Source organism: Rhynchophorus ferrugineus, unplaced genomic scaffold (genome assembly GCF_030347505.1).
Source record: "Rhynchophorus ferrugineus isolate W39M unplaced genomic scaffold, kcgeb_rfMv2 rfM5, whole genome shotgun sequence".
NCBI lineage: Eukaryota > Metazoa > Arthropoda > Insecta > Coleoptera > Curculionidae > Rhynchophorus > Rhynchophorus ferrugineus.
In genome coordinates this window covers 23,320,064-23,339,071 of record NW_027472584.1, presented here as the reverse complement: position 1 = coordinate 23,339,071, position 19,008 = coordinate 23,320,064, and the positions used below count along the sequence as shown (strand labels likewise).

The following is a 19,008-nucleotide window of genomic DNA, read 5'->3' as shown; positions in this document are numbered from 1 at the left end:
CTATAATTAAGAAAATAATACGCAATTCATATTTTTGTTCATCAAAACTATTTAAAGTTACTATAATTTAGTATATAATGTTGTATTGTCTAAATGATATAAACAACCAGTTGTCAATATAACCATAAATAAAAGGTCTCCCTTAGTAAATCAATTTTTAAGTTTCAAATAAAAAAATCATTGTTACAGTACTGTACTATTTTGAGTACAGTCCGATGTTTATAATGGCTATTGGTAGAAGTCTCTGACGTCACAAGTGAGTTTAAAAATGGGCGGGTATTGTTAAATTTTGTGATTTTTCGAAGAGATCGTTGTCCTCTAACCTTGACTAGAACTAGCTGGGTCACTGACACCTTAGAAATAATCAAACCAAGGGCTAATGGATTTGTACTAGTAGCCTGTATTAATAATTGATATGTGCTTTGCGGTTGCCCAATAACGTACCCAGTATATAAAATATAGTCATTATATGTTTCAATTTGTATCCATTAGTTAAATAAGAACATCTTTATTCTAATTTTTTTTTAATAGATAATACTGGTAAATTTAAAAAATGCATATTTTTTATAGCCATATTAAATAAAATATTATAAATTAAACCTGTTGATTAAATAGAGAAAACATAAATGACCTATTTTTAAAATTCGTTACAAGAATGATCCCAAAGTACAACAGTTTAAGTTCAAAGCCCTTTCATCAAGCTTTAATAGTCATGCGCTTTACTAACTTTTGAAACAGCCGGCATTGCCAAAGTTAAATAATTTACGAATATGTAGATAATTTATATTTAATTTATTCATTCATTCTCTGTAAAAGCACTAGAATATAGGTTATTTGAAAATAATATATACGATAAAGTTGAAATATCATTTAAAATACGTATAACTGATTAAATCCAAAGCTTAAAAAATTGCATGGTATAGTCAAGAAATCAAAAATCCTCACCCACCATAACTTAACCTAAGATTTTCATGTTTACAAGGTAAAATGTCAAAATTTATTGAAAACTGTCATGTTTAGTTGACGACGGGTATTTTTTCTTTTCGAACAGACAATACAAATACAAAAATCATTTTTATATATAGATAAAGGTGGTATCTTACATGAAGCACTATGAAAATATCAGTTTAAACGGAAATTGAATATGGGTCTCTCGAGTAATGGTTTTGATATAACGAATTTGAAACCTCCCAATTTAAGAGACAATGAGCTTTAACAAGATTTACAACATATATGATAGCAGTCATGCAAGCTAAAAAGCGGTACTTTCTTATATTTGTAGTAGCCTTTTTAACAATTTGGAATTTTGGGGGATACCAGTTACGACACAAACCTACTACCCCATTTGATATTGAACAGCTATCTAGTTATGTCAATTTAGATAGTATAAATACTGGTTATACAATTGGAAAAGATAGACACCTTTTGCAAACTGATGCCAGAGTGCATTGTCGTATGGAGACATGCTTTGATTTTAGCAAATGTGAAAAAGACTTCAAGGTTTATGTGTACCCCCAGGAAGAGAGTAATGTACCTAGTCCGTCCTACCAGAAACTACTCAATATTCTGTTGGAATCAAGGTATTACACATCAGATCCCAAAGAAGCATGTCTCTTTGTGTTGAGTATAGATACTTTGGATAGAGATAAGTTAAGTAACGATTATGTTAAAAGTATGCAAACAAAAATTCAGAGACTTCCATATTGGAATGAAGGAATGAACCACATAATTTTCAATTTATATTCTGGTACATGGCCCAACTATACTGAAAATAATTTAGATTTTGATTATGGCAAAGCTATTCTGGCAAAAGCAAGTATGTCAGAGGATCATATTAGGCCAGGATTTGATATTAGCATTCCCTTATTTCACAAAATTCACCCAGAAAAAGGTAAAATAAGATATATGTATTCCTTATAGAAAATAAACCTATTTTTAAACATCAAGGTGGTGATCCTGGATCTAATTCAGCAAATAGCTATCCACTAGAGAAAACATACTTATTAGCATTTAAAGGCAAAAGATATGTACATGGAATTGGATCAGACACTAGAAATTCATTGTACCATTTGCATAATCAAAAAGATATAATTATGGTTACAACTTGTCGTCATGGAAAAAGTTGGAAAGAAATGAAGGATGAAAGATGTGATGAAGATAATAAAGAATATGACCGGTAAGCAATAGTTTACCTATAGCTATGTGATTATTACTTATGTATCAATTTTAGATATGACTATGAAACTTTGTTACAAAATTCAACATTTTGCTTGGTTCCTAGAGGTAGAAGGCTAGGATCATTTAGATTTTTAGAAGCTTTACAAGCAGGATGTATTCCTGTGCTACTATCTAATGGGTGGTCTCTACCCTTTTCAGACGTTATAGACTGGAATAAAGCTGTGGTATGGGCAGATGAGCGTTTATTATTACAGGTAAGTTACCTCATAGTGAAATAAAAAAAATAATTCATATTTTTTTCAAGGTTCCTCATACAATACGCTCCATAAAACCTAGCAAAATTTTACAATTACGCCAACAAACTCAAGTGCTTTGGGACAGATATTTTTCTTCCATAGAAAAAATAGTATATACCACGTTAGAAATAATAAGAGATAAACTTCCAAAGAAGCAAAAAAGAGATGGGCTTATATGGAATTCCTTTCCTGGAGCTTTGGTTACTTTACCAACATTTTCAGATTCTATGCAAGATTTTCCATTTCATGTTGAATCATATAAAAATGGTTTCACAGCTGTTATTTACTGCCAGTTAGGTAATATGCAAATTAAATTTATTTGATACAAAGTTTGAGTTAATTTTCTTTGTGTAATTAAATTGTTGTTTCATTCGGTTTTAGGAATAACATTTTCGACAACATCAGCTTTATTTAAGTTAGTTAGTTATTTAGGAAAAAGTAAATATGTGTTAAAAATACTGATTGTATGGTCAAACGAAAAAAGGCCACCAAACAGATCACGTTGGCCGAACTTACCAATACATATACCATTACATATCATTGAGTCTGGTAGTGGAATTGATTCAAAATCGAGTATTTCACAAAGGTTCTACCCCCACAAAGAAATAACTACTGACGCAGTTTTATCATTGGATGAGGATACAGTTTTGACAACGGAAGAAATTGATTTTGCTTTTATTGTATGGAAACAGTTTCCAGACAGGATTGTAGGGTATCCAGGCAGATCGCATTATTGGGACGATTCGAAGTCAACGTGGGGGTATACTTCAAAATGGACAAACGACTACTCCATTGTATTAACAGGCGCCGCATTTTATCACCGATATTATAATTATTTATATACCGAATGGTTAAGTCCTCTTCTTCATAAAACCGTTGAGCAAAGCCAAAATTGTGAAGATATCCTTATGAATTTTTTGGTTAGCCATGTGACACGTCGTCCTCCAATAAAAGTAACACAAAGGAAACAGTATAAGGAACAGCCCAGTGCGGGTAGTTGGTCACCGTGGAATGATCCAGATCACTTTATTCAAAGGCAAACCTGTCTAAACACTTTTGCCGCAGTTTTCGGATACATGCCACTTCTTAGATCAAACTTAAGACTTGATCCTGTGCTTTTCAAAGACTCAGTTTCTTATAAAAGAAAGAAATATCGAAAAATCGAGTCAGTAGGAAGTTAGTCAATAAATAGGTTTATAACTCTGGAACAATAAGGACGTTTTGAACATATTGTTTTGCATCGTGACCTACTGTTTTATATTAAGCATCACTCAATTTTAAATTGTATATATTTCACGTCATAAGAATCATAAGAGGCTTTATTAATAATTGGATATAATCTCCCAAACTCGTCTATTTTATGAGAATTTTTTAGATCAGATAATATTTTCAATATGTCCATAAGTTGAAGCAATAATAACGGAACGTTTGCAATTTTGTAAATTTTGAGAGATTATCGTCCAAAACGGAATATTTGTGTTATTAAGCCAAATAAACTATATTAACTTACATTTTAATACACTTCGGGATTATTCTGAACTCTATTTAACAATGTGTATATAAAGTATATAAAAATTAGTTTTTATATAACGATTTTCGAAATACCATTTTATGTTTATATACCTATACAAATTAGTATTATTTAATATTTGCATTTCCAGTGATTTATAAATTTGTATCAGCTCTGCAAGCAATATAACATTGATATAGAAAGGAGATATTTCTTTGTTTATATAATTCATAATCTTATTAGTTAGTGATTGAAAAAGCAGATTTAATTTTATCGTTCACTAGTCAGATGTAAAGGAGTTTTAAATTAGTTTTTCAAAATATATTTTTTTGTTGTCAGTCAAGTTCTGAAGTTATTTTGTTGCCTATCATAAGCAACTTCAGTTATTGACCGAATAATATATCTCTTCTTTTTATTGTAAATTTAAGATTTATTTTAAAACTTATATGTATGTAATTTTCCTTGCTAGTTACCATGTTTATTTGATAAATATTGTTATTTTTTTTCTAAAGTTTATCTCTTTATTTTTTAATGACATGATTATCTTGTAAATCCTTTTTGTAAAGGTATGTATTTATTATATTGGAAAATGTCCAATAATACATTTTTAAATATTTTATACCAATGATGTTATTTTACTTTTACATAATACCCAATCTATTAGTGTTAACAAATTCAAACATAGTGCTGGTTGTAAGGCTAGGCTCAAAATGGGACGCAGCTTGGTGAAGTGAGTCACGGCGAGATTTTGTGAGTTTAAAAAACCATAGCTATCGCACATTATTGGTTCGCAGTGTGCTGTGGCGCAGTTTTAGCTAAAGGCGTCCTGTGGAACGCAGTTTTTCACCTAAAGTCACGATGAGTATCTGTGTGGATTCGACAAGTTTTGTACGATACAAGTCACGTAGACTACATGAGAATTAAATTCTTTAATTTAAGTAAATTCTCCCTGAGTATTTTTTCTCTATAGATACAATTTCTCTGTTACTTTTTACTAGCCATCTGGGAGATAAATGATTTCGTCTTCCGAATCAGATTCAGAGCAGTTCTAGATGAGTCGTGGTCAGTGCAATATCAATTGCCATTGTGCCAAGCCTATTACTATCTGTAGCTTTACTGCGAAGCGAGAACTGCAATCGTATTTGGGCAACGCTGTTTTATCCCACGTGCACTTGCCGTGACCCTTACTAAGCTGCGTTCCATTTGGCGCCTTGCCTAAAGGTACGACCATACTGGATTAAAATTTGAATAGATAAGTGGTTGGATCCCTTTCCTCACTACCAGGACTGTCGTTATACTGATGACAACTTTTTGTCTATAAGGGTCAAATGTCATAAATGTTTCATAGATTCATTAATGTTTTTCGATTTTTGATTCACGGAACATTTATTGGACCTCAACGACCATATCTGCCATCCATAAATGCATACATTTTGTGTAATAATAATTACTAAGCCGAACAAAGTTTGTTTCAAAATCAGTCAACATAATTCTGATGTTTCATTCCATTTCAAAAGATTCTCAAAGAACTAGCGGAGTCACTAGTGAATACTGTGGGTTTTGATTTGAGAAGGCTTCTGGAAGGGTGATCAGCTTCAACTAATTAGAACAATATCGGGTCAAATATGAGACACTTAAAACATGCACAGTTTAAAGGCTATTACTGAAAATTCCAAGCTTCATTCACAAACACATTTTGAATGAAATGCATAGTATTTTCGTTTTTACATAAGATTGTAAAAATATGTAAAATATCTGTAAATAGGAATTATTAGGAATACTGGTTTAATAAAAAACGTATTAACATAATTTCCGAATTTATTTTAAAATATCTTTCATTTATGTATATATTTATAAAAGCAATATTGTATTGTACACGGATTTGTGAATATAACACACAAAAAATAAAAATACTTCTGTTATTCTAATACATTTAATATTAACTAAAATACAAGGGAAAAATTCTTAAACCATTTTAGTACATTTATACAAAACCAGGAGTGGTCACTTACAAGTTAATATAAAAAGATTATGAAATTCTTTAGCTAGTAAGTAGAGCAACGTTAATTTCTTTTACCATTTTGACTCGATGTAGCATTTTTTCGAGAGCTTCTTTGGGTAATGGCATTGTGGAATACCAAACAGGACTATCTGGGACACAGGACCTCTCGGGTTGAAGATAGAACACATCATTTCGCGTTTTCACACTTTCTGGACTGTTGGAGAGATTAAGTAATTAGCCGATCATAATAAATAGCCAATATTAAATTACCATTTAGATAGATAAAATTCATACAATTTAACAGGACATCTAAGTGGATTTTCTTCATTTTCTTGCTGTTCATAAACCTTCTTTTTCCTTTGATTATTTTCTGAAATAAGATAATTTATGTAAGCAAATTATACAGATATTTAATGAATTGTCTTACGAATTGCAGATTGTGGTGGATAAAATCTTAATAAAACATTCCTGGAGCCAGGGACCTTGCTAGCTCCCGGTTGGTTAGGATTTCTTTTCCAATGTTTCATAATATGTGAAAACGATAGCTGCATATGTTCATCTACACTCTGAAACGATATACTGTCTCCTTAACGTTTCATTAAAATGTTTATTTAAGTTACCGTTAAATTAAAATGTTTTGTGTTGAAGAACATTAGAGTACTTAAGAGGACATGAGGTGAATGGGCTCCTAACTGTTTACTTTCCCATAAATGCTCTTCTTCAACTCTCGTGACTATGTATTGGGAATCATTATATAATACAGAAAATTTTTTCGCTACTTCATCCAAACAATCCGTAAACTTTTCATAATATACATCACAAAATATATTATCAATTCTGCCATTTTCAAATAAGTATTGCTGTATACCCAGACACAAATAATAAATTGTATCTGGGGCATATTCTTGGCCGTTTGGCTTCCGCACTTCTTTAACAAATAAACAAAGGGAATAATTTAATTCATCGGCTGTTAGTTGAAGTATTTCGGTTTTAAACAGCTTGACTAGACGTGACGATTTTTCCAGCTCTGCGTTTTTCGTTGTTACCCACTGCTTCCAAGCATTTACACCGAATGTGTACTAAAAGATATATCGTTTAATTTACAACTGAATCTTAAAAGGAAAATATTTACTTTTAAGCACATATTAGCATCTGGTTTTTCCTGAGGTTCCGGAGGTGGTGCAGGTTGTACTTGTTGCATCATAGGCATGTCAACCTGATGATGAGACATTCGTCGACCCCGCTTTGATTGCCCTCCACGTGGAGTGCTACGCATACCTCGTTTCCTCCCCCTTAATGGAGATCTTTCCATCATATGATGATGCATCGGTTGAGGATCATCAACGCTTTCCTCTTGGGCATGACCATCAGGATGTCCACCTTGAGGAGCTGTTATGGTATTGGCAGTTAGAGCTCCTTCAAGATCAACAGCAGGTTCATCTAATTCTGAAAGCAAAACAATTTGTAAAAAAAAACAAACTACTAAAAGATAAAATACAAAGTGATGAAGATTTAAAGATAGTTAACCTACCTGTAGCCATTTTAAGTGCCATTTGCAACATATCGTCCCCAAAAGTGTTACTAGCATCAACAGGTTCTGGACTATATTCTCCACCATTATCAGCCGTATTGTCATCCAGATCACTCTCTGAATCTGTGTTTTCTTCTTTCTTTTCTTCAGCTACCATTTCGGCCATCATTAAAAGTTCTGCCTCGTAAGGATCAGTAGGTATTTTAACTTGGATTTTCTAAAAAAAATAAACAGGAAAACAGCTCAAAAATATGTTCTGGCAAATGTTACCTTAATTTCTTTCATAATACCAGCTGCACTATTTCTTGTGGTAGGAATAAATATTGGAATAGGAATCGGTAATGGAAACGGTACTGGAAATGGCACAGGAGCAGCGAACATGTGACAAGGACTTGGTACATAAATAGGTACAGGCACTGGAATTAAGATCTTTTTGATTTCCTCTCGATCGGTTTGTATTCCTACATCAACCATTGTTGGGGTCACTTGGGTGGCTAAAATAATTAAATGTAAATTTAAAAAACTTTATTTCCCAGAACCTTTACCTCTCACTGCTTTTCTCGGTGTACACATTACAGCAACATTTCTTTGTTCCACTGATGGCCTTTCCTTGATTATGTAATGTTGTTTCACTTGTACTTGAACAGGCAGCTCAATGTTCTGGACTGATTGAACAGGAGTTTGTTGTGCACTACCACTTGTAGTGCTCTTCGATCGCGTTAACCTAGTGGAAGTAATAGGTGTTAAACCTGGAGGCAAAAGTGGTGGTGTAGTTGTTCCATTTGTTGTCGCTAAACTTTGAACACTTGATATAACGGGAAGTTGAGTTTCATTTATCGTCGACGTTGCTAAAAAGCGACTGATATCAATATGATACTTATTGTATATAAGGATATATACCATTATCAACAGTTAAAGCGAACTTCTTTGTTTTCTGTAGCTTCCCTGTTGGTATAGGGTCAGTAGTATTATTCAAAGTGATAGGTTTGGGATATTGATTTTGAAAATTCATTACACAAGCATATGAACAAAAATTTCTCATCGTAGCATCAGACATAGTTAAATGATATGCAGGATGAGCTGATTTCTGACAATAATGACATGTATATACAGTAGGTTTTGAATTAACAGCATTTAATGATACCTGATACAAACTAAGACAATTAATACTACACATGTTTATAACAGGAGCTGTCTTTGAATATTTCTTAATCATATCAAAGTTATATTTTTTTACCTTACACCAACTGCAAGGTACAATTTTTCTGTGCGCTATAATATAAATATTTTCGCAACTATTTGAACAAAAACTGTACTGCACATTGTCATAATACATAGTGTGATTTTCTAAAATCAACTTGTTAAAATGTCGCCGGCACATAGCACATTTACCCGGACTTATTTTATTAACAAATGCAAAAGCAACAAAACAAGGCTCACCACAAAAATAATTTGGTACTCCATCATGCTCAAATTCTATTGTAATGAGTTTTTCTGTTTTACAAACATAACAGATAGTTCCAGATTCAACATTAGGGGGCCTATCATTTGTCATAATATCATATTTTTCCATACAAATTTTGGAACAGAAATCTTTAAATTGTCCTTTTTCACCTACTGGAGCTAAGAAACCATCTGGTCCATTAGACATGTCTTGTTGACAATAAGAACAAACCTTAAGTCCTTTTTTATATTGTTCTAAACAAGTACTTGTACAAAACTGACGAATATCATTGCCAAATCTTACACAATATTTTCCTAGTGATGTTGATTTAACATCCCCTGCACAACTAGCACATTTAGACCCTATCATTTTTTGATATTTTGATAAACAGAGTTCGTCACAAAAATCCATAATTTCCCATGTTAAATTGGTTTCAATATCATCAGTAACTTTATTACATGAAGCACATTTTCTCACAAATGATAATGAGGGAGATTCTTCAAGAGGTCCTTCAACAAAATTCTTTACTCTTAATCCTCCCCCTTCATCAGCTACCATTGTTACTTTTTTACTAATATTATTTTTAAATGAATTTAAACAATTATCATCACATATATAAGTAACCTGTTGATCCTGATTTGAAAAATGATATTTGGTTGCCTTTTCCTGGAACATTTGCATACATTTAAACTTATTCAGCTCAAAATGATAGTTTAAAACTTACCAAATTACATTCACAGCACTTTTTCAGATCATCTTTTTCATAATTATACATTTTTACTTCACTTTCTGTAAAACTTTCATCTATTGTTGGATTTGACAGTTTTGTTTTATCTGAGATATCTTTTAGTGTTGGCAATGAAGATGCAGCTTCTTTTTCAGCCTAAATTAATATATTTATAAAATATCAGTAATTTTAATAATCATGACAATATACCTCTGTTATTTCTCTCTCACTATCAGGAATAATAGTAATTTCTTCATCAGCCCCTTGGCTATTTTCCAAAGAAACTAATACATCTGAGGCTGATGCTATGGGATCTAATTCATTTCCTATATGCAGAAATAAATCTTATTATCTGATTTCTTCTCAAATAATTTTACAAAAAAATATAATTAATTTACCTTTATTCAGCCCTTTGTCATTGCCTTTTTCACTTTCCATATTTGTGTCAAAATTTACTTGTGCAAACTCAATTCTCTGATCACAAATTGATTCATCAGAAATATTTTGTTTGTCTTTAGAAACCTTTTCACTAAAATCTCTTTCTCTCACATCTTCTGTGGAAGCACTTTTATCTTTATCACTTACAGTAGGAGCTTCAAGAGAACTATCAGCCTCTTTACATTTTTCATTGTTGTCATCACTTAAAACAGAAGTTATTTCCATTTCATTTTCACCCGAACACTTCTCTGAATCATTCAGACTTACACTAATTTCACTTAGTTCTTGATTACTTGTTTTCACTGTAGTACTTTGATTATGTTCAACTTCATTAATGTTCCCACTAACAACTTGTACATTATCTAAAGTATCATGTGCAGAGTCCATTTTATCCACTGACCTATCACTTTTTAAATCAGAACTTTGCTTAGATTCCAAAATAGAATGTTCTTCCAATGGTCCTTCATTAACATCAAAAGAATCACAAACAGATTCAGAACTAATATCCACAGATTCAACAGCACCACTTTGAGTCTTTGAAACATTGTCACTTTTACTTATATTTTCTGATAGTTGTTCTTCACTAGTACCTGGTTGTAAGGTAACAATTTGTAAACTTGATGCTTCTGAACTTTCAGTTTCCATAAGCTCATTATCTCGTTCAAGATTTTCATTATTTTGATTTTCAATAACATTCAAATTTGAAACTAAATGGGTGTCAATATTGGAATTATGAAGTGGTTCTACACTTGCACTTGCTTCAGGTGGTAGACAATTTCCTATATTTGACTCTATATTTGGTGGTGTTACTTCTTGGTTCTTCAATCCTTCTCTACCATCAGTATTTACATCTTTGTTTTCATCAAAGTCATCTGCATTTATATTTACTGATTCATTATTTATGGTATTATTTGTGATTGATGCAGAGTTATCCATGGTACTGTCTATACTATCTACCTCCATCATACCAGTGGTGTACTCATGGAAATCACAATATAATATTCATTGTTAATCAGTAATATTTTCATTGATGAAATCTGTTAATTACTACTTCTATTTATAGCTCATTTTATTATTAGTTTGGTATATATAAAAATATACACTTATAACTAATCACAGTTTTAAACAAAACCTTCAATATTTCTTCTTAATATTGAAAATCCCGGCTTTTTTAGTGTTTGGTTAAACTTCAAATCGGACACTTGGCGCCTCAAATCGTTTTACACACACTAAACACTTTTCTTTATTTACAACGTTGTTTTCCATAGATTGTTTTACGAAAAAACTCCCAGGGAACGGTTTCAAGCTACTTTTTACATGACAAAATATACAAAAACTTGTCGTTTTAGTACCAAGCCAACATAATGGAGGAAAGTAACTAACAAGCCGCCAACTTATAACTACGCCACCAAATTATCACTAAATGTACAATTATTTGAACACTATAGAAAAAGGCCCGCTTGAATTAAAAAAATATTATTCGTAGGACAAATAAATCATAAAACCAAAAATAATAATATTCACTTAGCAGATACAGTGTGAATAAATAAAACTGCGTTATAACGTGACGTCACAATATGGCGGCTATTTACAATTTTTATAGTTGATCGTATAGTTAAGAAATAATTTCAATTTTAATATAAACAATTTAACTAATGGCTAATATCGACATGAACGGTCGATTCCTTGTTAATTATAAGTGATATAAATATTTTGCTTATTAATGATTTGGTTTAGAAAAAAAATTGTATAAAATATCAACTACCCCCCACTTCATATATATTTACAGGAACACGTTTTCAAGAAGCGCAAACGCTTTCGAAGATTTTTTTGAAGATATTAATTTTTGATAATGCGCATGTACTCTATCTATAGAAGTTAAAACGGACAGCTCTACTGAAATGGATCGTGTGATAAAGAAGGAAAGCAACATGCGTTGATTTGTCATTTAAATCCATCGTCGTCGTTTCCATTCTAACATGGCCGCATGTTAGTTACCGAATTTTCTTTATTGTTTGCCAACGAAAGTAAAAGATTTAGTAGTGGTGTTTGGTTAAAATATAGTAATTGCTGTAACATAATATAATTGAATCAGTTCGCAAGATTTTAATTTCAACATCCAATATCCGCCGGTTTCTGCAGTGTCCTCCCAAAGGAATATTTTAATTAACCAGGGTTCTATTATTTTCTTTTTTATTTAACATATCATGCTTCAAGAACATCCTATGAGTCAAAACGGCATGCAGAGGAATCCAAGGTAAATTATAAGTATTACTCTGCATGAAAATCTGCATACACACAAGCGCATATATATATATATATATATATATATATATATATATATATATATACACACACCTTTATAATTTTATATAATTATATATATATGGTATATAATTTAATTATATGCAGGATGGGTATGCAACAAATTGGGCCACCCCCAAATCCAAGAACTCCAATGATAATGAGCATGCCCGCCCCTGGTATGTATATTTTTGTTTATATTTTTGTGTAATTCAAGAAAAAATTCATGTAGTTACTTTTGAATATTGACTGCCAATTATTTCATTTAATTAAAATGTATATATAAATGTATAGGAGTACTTGTATCAATGCCTACTGGTCCAGGACAAGCTTTGATAACAACTACTTCAATTCCACAACAGCCACAACCTCAGCCAAAGCCTATGCAACAGCAGCCCCAAGTCTATCATTATGAAGCTCCAGCACAACCTACTCAACATACACAAAACGGTTAGTAAAGTTTTCGTATTTAGTTATAAATTTTGTATGTAGATAAACTGTTTTGTAGTCAGGAAATTGACTATAAACATGTATATATTTTCTATTGCTAATGATAATTTAAAGATATAGATCATCAACAGCAGCATATAAGTAGTCAAGATCAATCACAAATAACACATAATAATCCAAACACTAATACTTCTGTGCCCAATCCTCCTTTGGCAAACATAAAAGAAAAGACCCCCATGTGCTTGGTAAATGAATTAGGTATGTCAATGTAGAATAGTGTTGTACTGTTATTACAGTTTTATCTTATATCAATTAGCAAGGTACAACAAAATTCAACATCAATATCGTCTGACTGGAGAACAAGGTCCAGCACATAAAAAAATATTTACAGTAACATTAAAGCTTGGGAAAGAAGAATATGAAGCTGAAGGGCCCAGTATTAAAAAAGCCCAACACTCTGCTGCTGCTAAAGCATTGACCAAGACTGAATTGAAGCACCCACCACCTAAAACAATAATTAACAGACCTGGTAACAGACAATCTAACCCTGGTGTTGTCACCCCAACGGTAGAATTAAATGCTCTTGCCATGAAGAGGGGTGAACGAGCTATTTATGTTGTGGAAGGTGGAGCTCCATCACATCAGGTATATTGTTGGGTTAGATTCTATTTTTAGTTTTGAATGTACAAATTGTCTTAGAATGTTTAAAGTTGTTAAGGTAGTTAGAAGCTTTTTTTTTATTTATGAATATAAAGCACTGCAATTAAAAACAACAACTTTTATACTTATATTGGTAATAAGTAAATCACATAGCCCTCGTTGTCTTCTTTAAAATTGGGCCTTTTAGTTACCCAAAAATTGAAACAAGCACAAAAATAAGTTATAATAGTACATGATAGATCAATCTCATCTAAAGGTTATCGAGCAATATCATAAGGTGGCACTGGAACTTGATTGAATATTAATATGCGTATATACAATTTTTATTAGGAAAAAAAGTATTATTCAAAGCAAATAAGTATAGAGTTCTGAAGATAGACAAAATATGTGTTTGAATAATTGATCGTTTACAAACAAAATTGATTTGGTGATGGAAATTTAGTTATTAATTAGTTCCCTTGTTATAGAGAAGATTTTATATGATGAGATATAGACTCTTCTATATGCAAGAGTTTTATTTTAGGGTTATCTGAATCAACCTGGTTATTTTCCAAGACACAGTTTGAATTACCAACAGACACAACCAAGATATGGCTATGACACGCGGCGTATAAGAGGCCACTACACCTACGAAAGCCGATATTATGCACAGTATAGGCCAGGAGTCCCTCATCACAGTCAGAGTGATCCCTATACCGTGCGATTGCGTGTTGGCGAACGAGAGTACCCAGGTACTCACTTTGGTAATTTACCCTTTTCTGTTGACGTTTCGGAAATACTATTTTTTTCTTCAAATATATCTGAAGTTCTCATTAATATCATTCGAAATAATACAACAATGTCTAATGGAATATTTCTGAATTTTAGTGTGGTATGTAGAATGGATAGGTTACTTTAGGTTTTAGGTAATTTTAGGATAAGGAATCTATGTTAGCGACTGAATTATTTTTTTTAAATTCATAGTTGCCAATGAGAACTTTAGATTTCTGTTGATAAAATGCTTGTTACTTAAATATCTATCTAAATACATAGGCCATGGTGCAACGGTTCAAGCTGCCCGACATGACGCTGCTTCAAAAGCTATCGAACATATTAAACAGCTGGGAGGAGTGGATACAACCGATGGTACAGCCGAAAATGGACAACTTACCAATCAAGCACCAGGTAGCATACCAAATGACATGAACTCTGAACTGAAGTCGCCGATATCCTTGGTGTATGAAATAGCTCTGAAGAGAAATCTGAATGTTATATTTGAAGTAATTAGCGAAAAGGTGCTATGATTACGAAATGACTTACTAAAAGAACCTATTTAGAAAAAAGACTGTTTATTTAGGGCCCTCCGCATATGAAAGTATTTGTTACACAATGTCGCGTGGGAAATTTCATTGCTGAAGGAGAAGGAAACGGAAAAAAGATTTCCAAGAAACGAGCAGCTGAAAAAATGTTAGAGGAATTATCTAAGTTGCCTCCCTTGCCGAATGTTAATAATCTATCCCAAATGAAACGCAAACGCGTTACAAATAAAAAGAAAACAAGGAATCTTATCAAAGTATGACGATTATATTTTCGTTTATTAACAATTTTACTTATATTAATAATTCCATAGGTTAACATGGACAAGCCTTCAGAAACAACCGAAGAAATCAACCCTATTTCACGTTTAATTCAGATCCAGCAAGCTAATAAAGAAAGAGAACCCGTGTATACTGTTTTAGAAGAACGCGGCGCTCCACGACGTCGAGAATTTGTTATCGAAGCTTCCGTTAATGGTCATTCATGTACAGGGGTTGGACCAAATAAAAAGGTAAGTCTATAGTAACTAGTGATCATCCTGTGGTCCAAATCCGACCACAATATATTAAATTAATCATCTCTCATAATAGAGCAAAAGGACTAATTTAAAATTGATGTTACAAAAACTTTTTTTTTACAGTCTTTTCAATATAAAATAAGAAAACAATAAATATATGTATATTAAAACCAAACGTCAGGAACACTCACTAACATTTTTTAAATTGTCTTTAATTAAATCTAATTTCCATTAACTTTGAATAATCAATAAAGTATTAATAAGTGTAAATTGGCGTAGTAACTGAACGTTATCACAAAGTATCATAAGATTATTTTCAGAACTGTAACAACTTTAAAGCATCAAATATAAGTATACATGATTTTTTTTATTTGCACGTTATAAGTATGGAATAATAAATGAAGTAATACATGTTTGTATATTAAAAGAACGAATATATGGATAAAACAATAATGAACACAATTAAGTAATTTATTTTTTACAGTTTAAAAATCTATATTAAAGGAATGTATTTACAATTATTAAATTAACTTATCAATGTTCGAAAACTCAGGTCTATAAAGTAAACAATCAAAATAATTGATAAAAGGTTCAAAGAAATAAATTGTATAGTCGCATATCTTATTGCATTAATCATTAAACACCTTAATATTTATCAATGCTTTAAAATGTTTACAAATGTTAATAATTCATTTGTTCATCTTCTATTTGTCCTATGTGTTCCATCAATGTAAATCATGTAGTTAGTTTCATTTTAAATCCTGCATATTTTCATTACTTCATTTATATATTGATATAGTCCTTATCTTTTATCTATATTTTTCACCTAAAATATATTTTAGAAAAACAATAAATACATCAAGCTGATTAAAGGAATAATTTCTTTACTTAATTTTTTAAATATAATTGCATTGTTCTTTGATATTTATTTCACTCTTGGATCTCCCCCTTACAGATAGCTCATCTTTAGTTTGTCTTTTTATCCAAACTATTTAATAATTCCAATAATACAGGAAAAACCGAATGTAACTCAAAACACTGCTTAAAATTAAATAACTTGGTTTAATAATGTTTTAATCATTCACTTAATTTTAACGAACACTATCCTTTATTTTATAAACTTAAAAAAACATCTATCCCTAGCGAGATTCGATCCTAGTACGTTATTGTTGGTGAGCCAAACTCTTAGCCCGCACGGCTACCCACCTGGTTTGTTCATATATTTTGTCACCGATCTGACGCTTGTTCCGGGTTGCTTGATTTGGGTGTTTTTCGTTTTATTGGAATATATTTGTTTATTGCGCATATTACACCAAAAATATTAGGCCTAAAAATTCTTCCTTGACTGCTCTTTACTTTTAACCGTGTCAAATTTCATTCTTCCATGTTTTTTTTTTAATTTTTTTCTCAAACGTTTTCCAAATTCTTCCAATTCCAATTTAAATTACAGGTGGCGAAACGAAATGCTGCTGATGCTTTATTAACAGACTTGGGCTATAGCAACACAAAACCTCTACAGGTCAAGAATAACAAAGACGATCAAAACATAAATCAAGCCGATAAAAGTCGCAAGGTAACCTTCGAAGAAAAGCACGACCCCCAGCCAGCTCAGAACGTTGGAGGTAGCGGTGGAAGGCAACTTGTACCAGGAGTCTTGCTAGTCACGGAACAGAACGCAGGCTTCAATAAACCAAAGAACGAGAATATGGAACCACCAAAGCCAGTACAACCGACACAACTTAAAAATCCTCCTCCAGGGGTTCGTTCCAAAGACCAACTCTTATATCTAGCGCAATTAATGAACATTCAAGTAAGAATCTATGTCAAACTCGGTGTTAACGAAGACTTCACACGTGTGATTTGTTACAGGTTCATTTTTCTGATTTTCCAAAGGCGAATCACGAGATGTACTTGACTCTGGTGTCGTTGAGTACCAATCCGCCCCAGGTTTGTCATGGAGAAGGTCCTAGCATCGAGACTTCTCACGAGAAAGCTGCTCTGGAGGCACTCAAAGTCTTATCAGAGTTGGGTCTTGATATAGCTCCTAATAAAGACAGCAGCACACAAAATAAAGAATAAACGAGACGGTGGTTAACTTTCATGCTTGTTTTATATTCTCAGTATAACATGCTTTTTCGCTTTTATGCTATGATCATTTTAAACCTTTTTATCGGTTGATTAATTGATTGAACTATAGGGAGTAGTGCAAAATGTGACTTGATAACTGATCATATTTTTTTAGTATTAGTGCCACAGAGTTTTAAAAAATGTGTCTTACTATATGTATTTATTGTTTTTATAGTATTCCTGAAACTCTGATACATTTTTTAAAAGCACAATATACAAGAAGCAAATGGATTTAAATTTCAGATTAAGTCACAAGAAAGCATTAAACCCTCTTTATCATCAAGTGGCCTGAGAATCTGAAACAAGTTGCAAGTAAGAACATTAAAAAAAATTGAAAACAATTATTGAACTCATTGTAGACTATACCAATGAATCTAGTAATATTTTAGTAACCAGAATTTGAATTGTTTCCACAAAATTGGTAATTAAGATAGAATTAGTGAAAACATTTAGTTGAATGTTGATCATTTCATTGGTACAGAAAAAATTTTAACTACTAGGAGTTCCATGTGGCCATGAAACAAAAAAAAACTAAAATGAATTCGTCATTATACATATTAAATAACTTAGAATTATTACCTAATCCATTATTTATGTGATGTCATTTAACATATTAAGATATATGAAATGATTTCATATATACATAATTCTGGTTATTGCTTTGGCACTTTATATATGGTGCCCACCGAATTTCGTTTAAGTTAAGGGCCGACCTAAAACGAAATCGGCACAGTAGTTCAGAATTGATTTTCCAAAAAAAAAATCAGTGTTTTTTCACTATAATCGTTTTCCTCCTTGCTAGTTGTAGTTGTCTTTTGACAGAACATTCATTAAAGTGTTTAAAGGCATTTGAACAATTATCTTTAAATATAAGTAAGTAAGGTAATTAATGTTTATTGAATATTCTTTGTTTTATAGTCTTTCAGCACTAAAATGAATGCTACAATTTATCGTACTACCAATTTATTAATGGCTTTTTATTTCTTTTTATATACTTTATATTTTATCATATGGATATGTTGAATGAAAGACGTATTGTAAAATATTCTACTAGCCTTTAAACTGTCAAAGGATTGTCTTAGATAGTTTTAGATGCTATTTAAAAAAAAACTTTATGGCAATTCTGATCTGCTGACTTTATATTTTCACCTGTTTGTAGATTGATTTCATTATTCTGGGGTTTATTGTAAATTATTTATTTATTTATGTGTATTCAGGTTTTACTTTTTCTGTTTGGGATACCAATTGATGTATTTTTCGTTGTATAAATTGATATTAGAGTTCAATAGATCAATTGTTGATTTCAGACCAGAGATATATAAAAAGTGTATTTTACCTCATTTGAATTTGAAATCAATAAACATTATCACATATTATTACGTGCCTTTATTTCCCATAGAAAGAGGAAGACGTCTTATTAATATTTCACTGCTGTTGCGACTTTTCCTGAGAATATTATCGGTTATCTTTTGTTTGTTAATGCTGTATGCATTTTTAAGAACAATCCAATCTTTCATTATCTTGCCTC

At 31.7% G+C, this 19,008-nt stretch overlaps 3 protein-coding genes across 6 annotated transcripts; 2 read left to right on the top strand and 1 right to left on the bottom strand.

Annotated features, from left to right (window-relative positions):
* The first annotated feature begins 797 nt into the window (after window positions 1-797).
* On the top strand, window positions 798-4,607 carry ttv (exostosin glycosyltransferase 1 ttv). The gene is made up of 5 exons (XM_076406591.1): window positions 798-1,891; window positions 1,948-2,176; window positions 2,231-2,432; window positions 2,483-2,771; window positions 2,856-4,607. The coding sequence occupies exons 1-5, from the start codon at window positions 1,234-1,236 to the stop codon at window positions 3,653-3,655; spliced, it is 2,178 nt and encodes a 725-aa protein (XP_076262706.1). The 5' UTR covers window positions 798-1,233; the 3' UTR covers window positions 3,656-4,607.
* A 1,177-nt stretch (window positions 4,608-5,784) lies between these two features.
* woc (zinc finger protein without children) lies at window positions 5,785-11,713 on the bottom strand. The gene is made up of 12 exons (XM_076406579.1): window positions 10,087-11,713; window positions 9,899-10,014; window positions 9,686-9,844; window positions 8,418-9,627; window positions 8,063-8,365; window positions 7,788-8,011; window positions 7,518-7,734; window positions 7,119-7,432; window positions 6,607-7,065; window positions 6,414-6,552; window positions 6,257-6,356; window positions 5,785-6,200 (listed from the first exon to the last, which is right to left on the bottom strand). The coding sequence occupies exons 1-12, from the start codon at window positions 11,090-11,092 to the stop codon at window positions 6,026-6,028; spliced, it is 4,422 nt and encodes a 1,473-aa protein (XP_076262694.1). The 5' UTR covers window positions 11,093-11,713; the 3' UTR covers window positions 5,785-6,025.
* A 162-nt stretch (window positions 11,714-11,875) lies between these two features.
* Window positions 11,876-18,856, top strand: LOC143197813 (double-stranded RNA-binding protein Staufen homolog 2). 4 transcript variants are annotated; one of them, XM_076406584.1, is made up of 11 exons: window positions 11,876-12,383; window positions 12,539-12,609; window positions 12,725-12,880; window positions 13,001-13,138; window positions 13,197-13,525; window positions 14,064-14,271; window positions 14,573-14,814; window positions 14,877-15,092; window positions 15,150-15,347; window positions 16,804-17,163; window positions 17,223-18,856. In XM_076406584.1, exons 1-11 carry the CDS (start codon window positions 12,334-12,336, stop codon window positions 17,430-17,432), a joined length of 2,178 nt encoding a protein of 725 aa, XP_076262699.1. In that variant the 5' UTR covers window positions 11,876-12,333; the 3' UTR covers window positions 17,433-18,856. The 4 variants fall into 4 exon arrangements, with proteins under 4 accessions (XP_076262699.1, XP_076262696.1, XP_076262698.1 ...); XM_076406581.1 differs by having other exon boundaries at window positions 14,064-14,283; XM_076406583.1 differs by having other exon boundaries at window positions 12,995-13,138.
* Window positions 18,857-19,008: the final 152 nt, after the last annotated feature.